General features: G+C 33.4%; 1 protein-coding gene and 1 long non-coding RNA gene across 5 annotated transcripts; both read left to right on the forward strand.

Moving 5' to 3' along the window:
- Window positions 1–735: 735 nt before the first annotated feature.
- LOC110794131 (uncharacterized) lies at window positions 736–5,191 on the forward strand. 4 transcript variants are annotated; one of them, XR_008927426.1, is made up of 5 exons: window positions 736–877; window positions 3,349–3,477; window positions 4,179–4,568; window positions 4,649–4,782; window positions 4,869–5,191. It is a non-coding gene; the product is annotated as an uncharacterized lncRNA (long non-coding RNA). The 4 variants fall into 4 exon arrangements; XR_008927427.1 differs by having other exon boundaries at window positions 4,408–4,568; XR_002534936.2 differs by having other exon boundaries at window positions 4,435–4,568.
- A 6,190-nt stretch (window positions 5,192–11,381) lies between these two features.
- LOC110802110 (uncharacterized) lies at window positions 11,382–12,608 on the forward strand. The gene has a single exon (XM_022007537.2). The coding sequence runs from the start codon at window positions 11,382–11,384 to the stop codon at window positions 12,606–12,608; it is 1,227 nt and encodes a 408-aa protein (XP_021863229.2).
- Window positions 12,609–12,839: the final 231 nt, after the last annotated feature.

A 12,839-nucleotide genomic window follows, 5' to 3' on the forward strand; every position in this document is an offset into this window, starting at 1 on the left:
GTAGTTCTAGTTATTTAGAGGTGACTATTGGACCGAGTTACCTATGGATGAACTGGATTGGCCTTGACTGAGTTAGTCCCGACTATAATCCAACACAACCCGCTTTCAAAGTTGCGTGTTCGGTAGAAATTTTGCCCAAAGTCGCAATAAAATTAATTCAATTTTAGATAAGTATTTTAAAAATTCAAAGAGAATACCTAAAGTTGTTCATCAAGTCATAAGAACCCTAGTTCGTCATCTAATTACGCTTACGCACACCACGGTGCCAACTGGACTGACTCACAACACGATCAACTCACGACCCAACCAAGCCAAGTGAGCTAACATATGCACTGCCAGATAGCCACCTCAGGTAAAGATTAACCCGACCCGACATGAAAAAACCGGCGCGACAGGGGCACGAATAAAGAACGACCCGTCATGAGCATGGAATCGCGGGCCGTGGGACGAGCTTTTTTGAAAAAGCACGACAAGGCATGACACGACTCGACAACGCACGCTAAATTTAGTACAAATTAGGCTTAGGCACGACGGTTCGATATCCCATGAACCTATGCCCTATTTTTTATTTTGATCTTTTCAACCTAGTCCGTCCCGATGGATAGTGGGTCTAACATTGACCCGACCCGTTTGGTCACGGTCTATGGGCTAGGTCCGAAGCCCGATCCGACTCGGCCCACGACCATCGTTAGTCATTGCCCTCAAGGCTTCTACTTTGTATATTTTCGACTACAGTTGAAACCTGAAACTTTGGATGGCTTGAAGCACATTGGGTCATACCGTTTTAGCATCGCACAGTATAAACTACACCCTCAATAGCGGAGAGCTCTCTATTGCCACCATTCTTTTGTTCTCTGCACTGCTTTGGTAATCCCAGGTTAGTTTTTCATGTTTCATTCAATGCCTAAATTAGTTTTATAATATCATACGTTATTTTTCTACATGATGATGAAATCATAAGTTGATTTGGGAGCTTAATTGTTGAGTAGGCCTGTTCACTGGTTGAGCTTAATTCAAGGGTTCATGGTAATTAATTCGCTCGAATTGTTTGATGATTTTATTTGGGTAATTTTGAATTTTAGGGTTCATCGTAAAGACTAATTTTAAAATGCTGATATATAAATTAGATAGTTTAGTTGGTTGAAAACGTGATGCAAGTTGAATTCGTTGGTATTGAGAGAAACCCAATAGGTTTTTGCTGAATTTTATTGCAGTTTGTGCGACAATGTGTAGGTTTGATTCTTTTAGTTTGTAAGCTTGTTGGTTTAGTTACTTTCAGCTCTTGTTAGTTTTGCTCTTAGTGTGTTCCTTAAGTTTTTTGTTTGATTCTGTCAAAAGTTTTGTGATTGATTGATTTAGGAGAATGATTTCTAGAGCTAACCCTGGTTTTAAGCCATTTAGTCAGGCCACTATTACTGGACATTTTTTTCTTTGAATTATCCTGATAAGGAAAGAATAAAAGCAATGTTGTTGAATGTTGCGGTTGTGTTTATTTCACAATTGATAATTGGAGGTTGGTGCATTCTTGGCAACATTACATTTGTCTTACAGCCAATTTTGTTGACAACAATTAGAAGATGCATAAGAGAATTCTTAGGTTTAGAGGTTTTTCAAGCCCCTATGATGGCGAAGTATTTGTGAGAATGTGTAGGAAATTAGGAATTGCCTATAGCATGGGACTGATGACAGCCACAAGACAGGGTACATTCAGTGGGATAAGGTTTGTACGTCTAAAAATAGTGGAGGTTTGGGGGTAAGGAACTCGTTAATTTGAAATAAGGCAGTTGAGGGTAGCTATATGGGGAAGATTGTAGAGGACACCCTCTGGGTCAAGTGAGTTCAATCATTCTATATCAAGAATGCAGACTGGTGGAACTATGATCTATCAATGGCTGCAAGTTGTGTCTGAAAGTTTAGGTGCAAAGTTAAGGTTGTATTGAAGGAAAATGACATCAGCTCTTGGCCTGCTGGGAGTAACTACTCTATCCAGAAAGCGTACAAGGTGGTAATTGGAAGTGCATCAAAGGCGCCATGGGCAAAGGCTATCTGGAACAGACGGTATATCCCTAAGTATAAAAGAATGGTTAGCACAATTGGGGAGATTACAAACTCAGGAGAGATTGCATAAATTCGGAGTGTGCTGTGACACTATGTGCTTAGTATGTGGTCTGCATGATGAATCCCACACCCATCTCTTCTTTAAGTGTTGTTACAGTAAGAGGTTCACTAAAGAAGTCCTATCATGAGTAGGGATTAGTGCAGGAAATAGGAACTGACACCAACTGCTCAGATGGGTTGACAGAAGAGACAGGACCTAAAGCAAGAAGACAAGTTATTTCTGCTGTAATTCTTGCTGCTGTTTATGGTATGGTGTGCCAGGAATAAATCTCTCTGGGAGAAGAAGGTATCTATTTCCCCTACAGTAATGATGTTAAAACAGTCATTAGAATTAGAAATTTAGAATAAGAGGGCTAGTGGTGAAGGAAATTAGTGCAGCTGATCAAGACCGAATTAACAGTCTGTAATTCAGGATTTTTTTTAATTTATTGTTTTCTGTTGTCTGTGAGTAACTGTTGTATTTTGCTAGTGATGCTAGTTTGTAGTTTTTCTCGAAGGAAAAGGGGGGTCCTTCCTAGAAGGCTTGCCCCTTTTCTTTAAGAATAATAGATAGTAATGAAAGTCTTCTGACCAATGATAACTTTTTACTTATAAAAAATGTATTTGTGAGAAGATTTACCTGTTTCTAAATCAATGTAAATTAGAAGATAAAGTGCTTAGTGTATCTGTAAACAATGTTTCCTATAACAACAACATGAATAACCATTTGGAACTGGTCTTGCATCAAGAGCAATTGTTGGCTAATTTGGTAAATGTCGGAGTTATTTTAGTGGGTTGAGTTTTGTTTTGCAATTCTTCATCATTTTGCCCAATGCAAATTTTAAACTAGGGTTTTTGTATATTATCCTCTAGATTATTAATGAATTAGCTTTAGGGCTTTAAATTCAGTTTTTCTTTTATGATTTTGTCATTATTAAGGCTATGTTCTCTTCATCTTATTCTTATTGCTTATTAGACCAGACAAAAAAACACCCACAAAAAGCATTCATACCAGACCAGGAAAATCAGATCAGATCAGGTGAAGAGAACAAAGTCTAAGTTACGAGGTTATCAATTATCTTCTCAAAGTGAATAATGTATTCTAAAGCTAAGCGTTTGTTGTTTTATGAATAACGGGCCTCAATATATAGGCAGACTTGTAGCGTAACATAGTATGCTTTCCGTATTTATTTCGGATATTATTGTTGAGGGCTCTTGTATGATATAGGTTTACAATTTCATTTTCTGCAGGAATCATTTTGCTTTAGATCAGGCCCGGTCCTGATATTTTTTGGGCTCTAGGCGAAACAAGAAGGAAAGGCCCCTTATCTAAATATTTCACGCATTGAGAATTTCCAAGAGTGCATTGCTACCAACAAGGTTTCCCTAATTTTTAATTTATTTTCCAATAAAAATATTCATTCTATGTTTATTTACGTTAATCAAACAAATAATAGGGAGTATGAAGGACTAATTACAAAAAAAAATATGCTACTTCGAATATAAATTTATTTTGTTTTTACAATCATTTACTCTTATACTCCCTCCGTATTTTTTTAAGAGATACACTTGCCTTTTCCGGCCGTATTTATTTAAGAGATACACTTGCCATTTTTAGTAACTTATCAACCCCACCATCTAATTAAATAATACATCTAATTTGCCCTACCACCCACCATCCTATTAAACAAATATTTTCATAAACCCACCCCACCCTCCACCCACCAAAATGACATGGTCCCCACATATTTAATAATTAAAATATCTATCCAACTCCACTTGCTTTATTATTTTATTTCATTCAATTATTCTTCTTAATACCCGTGCCCGGCCAAATGTATCTCTTAAAAAAATACGGAGGGAGTACTATATGAGTCTCTTCTAACACAATCCTATTAAGGTTAAAAGTGTAAACAACTAATGTAATTTTATTCAAGAAATTTTTTACTCCTATTACATATTTTGTTACTTTTATGATATTTAAATCAATTCACTAAAAAAAAAAAATTAAATAAAGATGTGTTAATGGAAGACATTCAGATAAAAAATGAGAATAAATTATAACACCCCTTATCTTTCAGGTAGAAACAAGAAATTTTCATTTAAAAAAGAAACACAATGAAATGAAAAGAAAAATGAAAACGCTGCCATTAAGGATCGAACCCGCGACGTGAACAGAATGAGTCAATTGAGCGACATAAACCACTACGCCAAGTCATTCTCTCATTGACAATTATGTGTTTTAAAGTATATAGCTGTGAATTGTTAATGGACCAATGTCCAGTGAGCATTTGCTAATTTGGGCCCTAGGCCGTTGCACTCCTCGCCTATGCCTAGGGCCAGGCCTGCTTTAGATTGAAAATGAAGAAGCATCTGACTTAAGTCAATTGCCTGCTTCGAGCAAGATTAAGTTCGAAGAGGGCGAAGAGAACGATTCCTCAAGTGAAGACAGCGAGTCGTGTTCCGAAGATGTTAGTGGTTTTGACAATTTGGGATTTTAAGTGCAGATAGTTGAGTTGTTAATTTGTGATGGATTTTTATGTGTATATAGGAGGAAGCTTGCATACAAAATGAACTTGCTGATATTCCCTTTGAAGAGTTGCAGAGGGCCCGTTCCGATGGCACCCTTGCCTTACACCGGAAGCGTAAATCTGAGAATAAGTCTAAGCGAGCTAACAAAAATAGGTATCGATTTCTTGAATCTTTATTACTATGAGGTAGTTGGTTATTTTTTTTAATTATTGGAATTGAGTAGTAGTATTGCTTTCTAGGCCAATGGAGGTGAGTAGCAAAACGCCTGTTAGTAGATTCAGAGAAGTAATTCAAATGCCTAAGAAGGTAAATGTCAGAACACCTGTGCTTGTTATGGTGTTGATTATTTAGAATGATTCAAGCAGCAATTATGTGAATCATTATTTCCTAAGGAGTTAAGATTGTTTGGAATACTATGATTGAGCTAGTCGTTTTATGATATTCCACCACTTAGTCTGGAAACTATTTAGCAGCAAAATTTTTTTTTTTTTTTTAATTACTGTGGGAGCAACTATAAAGTTGTAAAAAGCCTTTCTCAATCTAAAAAACAATTCTCTCGAAATGCCAAAAAGAAGCTCAACCAGTTCCTTCCTGAAGGACTTGCCAGAGATCAGAGATGGCGGAGGTTTTGTTATGCCTTCTGGTTGCTGGCGAGCTATCGATACTGTTAGTTTGTTTATTTTTGTACTTTGGTTGCTACTCTTTCAACTTTAGCGCCTCGATCGAGTTTGATGGGTTCTTTCAAAAATCTGCCCCTTTACTATTTACCTATTAACTGGGATATTAAACACGAGTGTCATTTACTTTGAGTTTTGCTGGTCTTAGTTTCTTTTGTCATAAGTTCCTTGGTGATTGTGAGGAGATAAAGCGGGATCTCAGTTTTCTGCTTTTCAAAGGGAATCTTCCGTAATTGAAAATTAATGAAATCTCAAAGAGGGAGATCGAGGGAGATGATTGAGCGTGAGAAACAACAGTCAATAACATTACGGAGTACAATAGTATCTAAACTTATTATATACTATATCATTTACTAAAAGTTATGATCACATAATAAGCACGAGTATGGAAGAAATAATGTTTACATAGATATTTACGTCATAGTCTTTTCTATTATTTTACCTCTTCATTTTCTTCCTACGTATATTCTTATAACTTTAAGTTATTCCTTTTAACTTCTAAGTGGAATGAATAGTAAATAGTGGAGGGAGTAGTATGTAACTGAACCAGAGTATTGGCAAGTTTGAAAAGAGGTCCCATTGTGGCCTTTTCTTTTGGGTAATCTAACCCTCAATCTAACCATAAATATATCCTTCAAGTTTAGCATTCTTTAGGCCGGATTACTATTTTGTTTGCGTCAGTTTCATCTTGCAATTGGTTAAGAATACACTTTTATCTCTCTAAATGTCATCACTCGTCGAATCACTACTTATATATTATTGTACGTCTAACAACGTGGAGACAGACAAATGTTCATTCTACACGCTTCACCTATTTTATTATTTTAATTGTGATATAAAATATTTTATGGAGATATTAAAGATAATAATATCATGGAATTGAGAATATTCTGCACTCGTAAAGTCATAAGATTTTATATATTAGTGAGTTTATTTGGTGACAGTTTTCATATCCTATTGATGTGTTTCCAGTACGTTAATAAATAGCTGGATAACTACATATTTCTTATAACGTTAATAATAAAAATTAAAGTAGCCAATAGAAAAGTATGACTAACACCTAATTGTTTTAGTTCTCAAATCGGTTTATATATTTTTCCATAAAAAATTTAACGTTGCACTTACAGTTAAAATGTCTAAGCCAAGCATCGCACAAGTCTTATTTTTCTTATATGCAAAGATATTCATAATTCCATTGTATCAATGTGTGAGAATGTATCATGAGATTGTATAAAGGATTAAAGGATTAAGTATGTATATTAGTAATATAGTTATATGAAATTCTAGAACACGACCTTGACTCGTTATTTCTCGAATTATGCATAAGTAAAAATTATTAAAAAAATAATATTTAGAAAGTATATATCGATATAAATCTAATAAGATTCTAAATGATTACATATTTTTTACGTATATGTTACAATATATGGTCAAAGGCACAACATGAATAGTGCAAAAGTCATCATGGTGTGATATTTGTGAAACAAAGCAAATATATTATCTTAATCGTAAGAGTGGAAAATCAAAGAGTGGCATTTGTCATCTCCACATTAATTTATCCTCTTTTATTATAGTATGTACTTGTCATACAATATTATCATAATGATATTCTTTTTAGGATAGTAAAATCTAGATTCTTACCATAATGAAAATATTGTTAATACATATCCATATATAGTTGGTTTTGGTTGTGAGCGTAAGTACAAGATACTCCGTATGGCATATTCGATTTGTTTACAAATTTTCTTAATTGGCAATTAACTAATACATTAATGTATTAGAATAAAAATAATAATAAAATAAAATACACCAGGCCACTTATCATAATGGGTGCCCTGTGTTTTAGTAGAGTATATAGATAGATAGACAGATAGATAGATAGTTAGATGGGAGCATGTAGTACGCATAAAATCCTAGTATCCGCAATATCTTTTATGGAATCAAATGATTTGGCATGCACGCTATATATTAAACGCAATACTCTACTAATTTGCAATCTTATATATTAATTTGGAACCATAAAATATTAATATTCTATCGTACTCCGTATATTATATTGAATTATAATATGAATATTCTATAGTAGATCTTTTATATATTTGGAACCATAAGATCTTAATATTATATAGTAGATTATATTGAATTATATCATATGAATATTATATAATAGATTGTATTCTATATTTGGAACCATAAGATCTTAATATTCTATAGTATATTATACTTCGTATTTAAATATCATCTGAATATTCTATATTAGATTGCTAATTATATTATAACGTATCTATTAAGAATCTAGCTTTTTAAAAAATAATTAAAATTTTAACACAGGGACACTTGTCAACTCCAGAGTGAGCGCCTTGTATTTTAGTAGAGTATATAGATATAGATATGTAGATTATTCTCACGCCTAAACAATATGTAAAATTAATATTATGTTTTTTGTGTTTCCATTGTTATAGCCTAAAAAATAGGAGAGTGGGAGTATAAAATTTCACAGCTGCATATATTTAGATTGGGCTGTATATTTTTTCTGGAAGTTTTGTTATTTGATGCGTGATATTATTTTGTCACAAAATATTTGTTGCTTTAATTATTTTTTTAACATTTTTGTCAGCCGTTTTTTCTGGAAAGTTAACATTAGAATCAGAGATATTATTGTTTTGTGAAATATTTGTTGCTGTATTAAAAAAATAAATAAATTTCGTAGCCTTTTTTTCATGGAAGTTTAAGATCATGTGCGGTAGGAGAAAGATGTTCTAAAAAGTTTATGCTTAGTTTTTTTTTGTTTTTTTTAATATTAAAAGAGAGGACCAATCATGTGGTGACATTTGTCATCACCACATTTGCACTTACAGTTAAAATGTCTAAGCCAAGCATCGCACAAGTCTTATTTTTCTTATATGCAAAGATATTCATAATTCCATTGTATCAATGTGTGAGAATGTATCATGAGATTGTATAAAGGATTAAAGGATTAAGTACGTATATTAGTAATATAGTTATATGAAATTCTAGAACACGGCCTTGACTCGTTATTTCTCGAATTATGCATAAGTAAAAATTATTAAAAAAATAATATTTAGAAAGTATATATCGATATAAATCTAATAAGATTCTAAATGATTACATATTTTTTACGTATATGTTACAATATATGGTCAAAGGCACAACATGAATAGTGCAAAAGTCATCATGGTGTGATATTTGTAAAACAAAGCAAATATATTATCTTAATCGTAAGAGAGGAAAATCAAAGAGTGGCATTTGTCATCTCCACATTAATTTCTCCTCTTTTATTATAGTATGTACTTGTCATACAATATTATCATAATGATATACATATTTCCTCCGTTTTTTTACTTGCACCATTTGTGTTGAGAATAAAGATTAAGAAAAATTTGTAAACAAAAGTACCCATATTGATAAACTATATTAATGGGGAGGAAATATAATGTTGTATATTGTGTGTGTTGTGTTATTATTTGTGGGCATACGCCTCTACTTATAATACAAACTAGATTAACTACTCTTCATAGGTTTCCTAATTCATATAGACTTCTATCTTATATCATATAAGATAGTTATAACATAAATCTACTATATTCAATATTCTATCATATAGGATATTAACAAACAAAAAGGGAGGAAAAAGGTTTATGTAACAAAGGTAAATGTGAAACGTAAATAATAGTACATTGGGTATTTAGAGTGTGAAAACACCAAAAAGAATGTGAAAACATACAATAAAATGAAATTGTGCAACTAATATGCAACTTCAATAAAAGAAAAATGGTGCAAGTAAAAGGAGGAAGAATTTATCTTAGAGAATTTGAAATATGCATTTTGATACGTAAACCTTGCACGGTGCATCACACTTGATGATGAGCGCGTTTAGATTTTATATTGGGAAGACGACGAAGATAAACCTAGATAATTGATTAATATTGACTAATAAATAGAGATTTGGTGTTGGTGAGTGGGTATAACCGTATAAGGATAACATGTACCCACCTTGGTGATCGATGAGGCAGCTTTGTATTTATTGGATTTGAGAACACTCACTCAATCCTAATTATGTATGTCACTTTTAAATATTTGTATCAACATTATTTAGCTGCTACGTACAATAAATATTTACGGAGTATTAATTATCATAGGTCAATATATTCAAAAGTTAGCTGAAAGGCAAAGAGAATTATCTACCGAATTGAGTGGGAATTGAGGAAAGTTTGGTGGTTGATGGGTTAAAAAATGTATTCGTCGCGTGTGACGGTTCGAGGATATTGCACCCGCTCACCTCGCTTACCTTTCATCTAATTGATTATAAATATATCAACTTTAGTTTACTACTAACCTACATATAATAATATTTTGTTTATTTACTCAATTATTCTAACCAGACAACCGAATTGTCGAATACTCGACTCAATAATCAAATTTTAAAATTCAAAACTATCCTACCTGCAGAATACCAGTAGAATAACGAAGTAATTGTTAATAATATTTTTTTACTGAATTCAAAACTCTCCTACCAATAGACTATAAATAAAAAATTTAAAGTTATTGTTAATAATATTTTTTTAAACAGTAGAATAATAGGTTAATGTAACGAATGCAATATCACTTATGTTTTCAAATTCAGAACTCTCCTACTAAACACAATAAATTTGTTGGATCTAGGGGTAAGTTTGAGGCGAGTGTGGATATTTTGGTGGGAAGGAGTGGGGATAAATTTTATTTTGTACCCTGCAAGGCGATGATTGAGATTGGGATGGGGATGAGTACCATACACTATATCGTGGGTAACGGGGATAGAGATGACACTTTTAGGCGGGTATGAAAGTGGAGGGACCATCTTCCGCACGCGCTTTGCTTTTGAGTCATCTCTACCTGAATAAAATAGATGGTGTGGGTAGGTATTAATTGATCGGGTAATTGGTAGATACCTAGTATTATCTGGTATGATTATCAAAGTAAATGTGGATGAAAATAACTTTATGTTTGACATGGTGATGAACCAGGCTCAAAATAATCTTTGTTTGGAATAGGAGTGCCTCCTACAAATTTGTTTCAAGTATGGTAGATTGGGATTTTAATTAGAAGAATATTTACAAGATATATTTAGAATACAATTGTTTATAACTATTGTTTAAATTTCATGTAAAATTAATATTTAGATAATAAACCGTGCATCGCACGGGTACTATACTAGTTGTACTCTATTATACTGACTTACTTATCCTTTTGATAGTTCTGATGTGTTGGTTAGACGTTTTAATATGATCGCGCTTTTAGTAAGCCAAAATATTTTATCTTTCTTCTACGTATTCTTTGTAAGAAACTACACGTAATTGTAATATTTGTGTTATCATTTTGGAAGATAACTTGAAGGAGCGCTTGATGAATACATTCACTTCCATACTACATGTTCATAAAGAGAGTGATGATGCCGTAGCTGCATCTATTTTGCGAGTGCGATGGAAGAAGAATTCTATTATTTGAGAAAACAAATTGGCGAAAATATTGAATCATTTAAATAGGAGTATATGGATTTAGGAGGATTTATTTTTATTATCGATTCAACATGGACTATTTACCTCTAATTTTATTTGCAACTTCTGTATATCACATGCTTATGCACGGACACATTCTAGTTATGAAAAAGTGAAAGTATACAATGAAGGGTAAAGATTAAAAGTTGCTTTGCTACTGTAGTACGGAGTAGTATTTTTATTTTTTATTTTTTTTTCAGGAAAGCCATTATAGAATTTTCACTTCAAGCCACTCTCTGCTTTGCGTAGGAAGAGTTTTAATGGGCCACGATCGAATAGGAAACAAGTCAACAACTAAGTATTTAGTGGCCTCCATTATTGGGCGTTCGGAGAAGTTGGTAGTTCGAAGTTAGGCTTTGACATATAAACCCAACTCTAATTTCAATTGGAATTGGAAAAGTTCATATCTCCTATATAACCATATCTCTTGTTTTTCTTGAAACCCCATCTTTTTGTTTACGGCTCCTCTCTTTGCCGTTTTTTTTTTATTTTATTTTATTTTTATATAGCAAAAAAAATTATGGAAGATATCGGTAGAATTCCAGAAGAAATAGTTAGAAAAATTGCAATAGAACATCTAGAAAATCTAGATGATTTTGAAAGTTTTAAAGAGGTTTGTTCTAATTGGAGATTTGCTATAAAGGAGGTTGATTTTGTATTCCCTTCCACCAACACCCAACTCCCTTGGTTGATGCTAGCCGACTCTCCAACCACTCCTTACCGTAGATTTCACAGCCTTACTAAGTCCATGTTCCGGAAATTCGATCTACCGGAACGAGACGACGACGACGACGATCACCGGCGTTATTTCTCATCAATGGGGTGTGTGATTTCTGCAAGTAGACGAAACCGAAACATCAATCTATTCGATCCTTTTTCGGGTAGATGTATCAAATTACCAAGTGTAAAACTCGATTTGCTGAATGATATCGATGAGTTTAATCCATGGAATGACAATACGTATCGTGTCAGCTTTATCAAATTTATATTGTCGGCAAGGCCATCGGAATCGGCATCGTACGACGACGAGCTTGAAATAGCGATGGTGTACGACAAAACCCAAAGATTGGCCTTTTGGAGAAGTGGCCAACCAAATTGGATGAAACCCGATGTAGACTTACCTTGGGTGTTCGACCTCTGTTTTTTCAAAGGACAATTCTATTCAGTAGATCATCAAGCGAAAGTCATGGCATTCGGGAGTGACGTCACAAAGAAACAACCCAGATTAGTTGCTAACTTGATGACTCAAGGTCTTATACTAGAGAATCCTATGAATATGTATATAGTCCCCATAGAAAACAAACTAGTGTTAATTGAAAGATCTTTCAAAGATCTTGATGAAGAACCAGGGTTTGATGAAAATTCGGTGTATACATATGCGACTCAAACCTTTGATGTGTTTGAATTAGATCTTGATGATGGAAAAGTAAAACGGGTCGAGAGTATAGGAAATCGGGCTATATTCGTTGGTCATGGATCTACTTTCTTAGTTGAAGCTGATAATGATGAGGTACAATTACAAACATCTTCTTCATCATCAAATAAACATAAATGTGGTTGCAAATCTAATTGTATTTATTTTACCGATGATTGGTACGAGACTTATTATGTTCACAAGAAGGGAGGGGGAGGTGATATGGGAATTTATAGTTTGGCACAACGGAAAGTCGTTGATACATTTTATCAAGGTCCATCACAATTTGATTTTGTAAATCCACCGATATGGGTGGAGCTCCCTCGTCGTTAGAGATTTGTTTTATTATTGATAATAATAATAATAGTTTGATCAATTTAGAAGATTATTGAGCTTTCTTCATGAGTGGATGACTGTTGCAATGAAACATCATTTTTTATTTATTTATTAAAAGCACTTGTACTTATTAGTTGTACAATAAATAACTTTTATCCACTTTACCAAGAGATACAATAAATATGTAGGGGGTACAAACCACCTCGGTTTGTCCATAAAAATTCCCTT

The sequence above is a fragment of the Spinacia oleracea genome, chromosome 2 (genome assembly GCF_020520425.1).
Source record: "Spinacia oleracea cultivar Varoflay chromosome 2, BTI_SOV_V1, whole genome shotgun sequence".
NCBI lineage: Eukaryota > Viridiplantae > Streptophyta > Magnoliopsida > Caryophyllales > Amaranthaceae > Spinacia > Spinacia oleracea.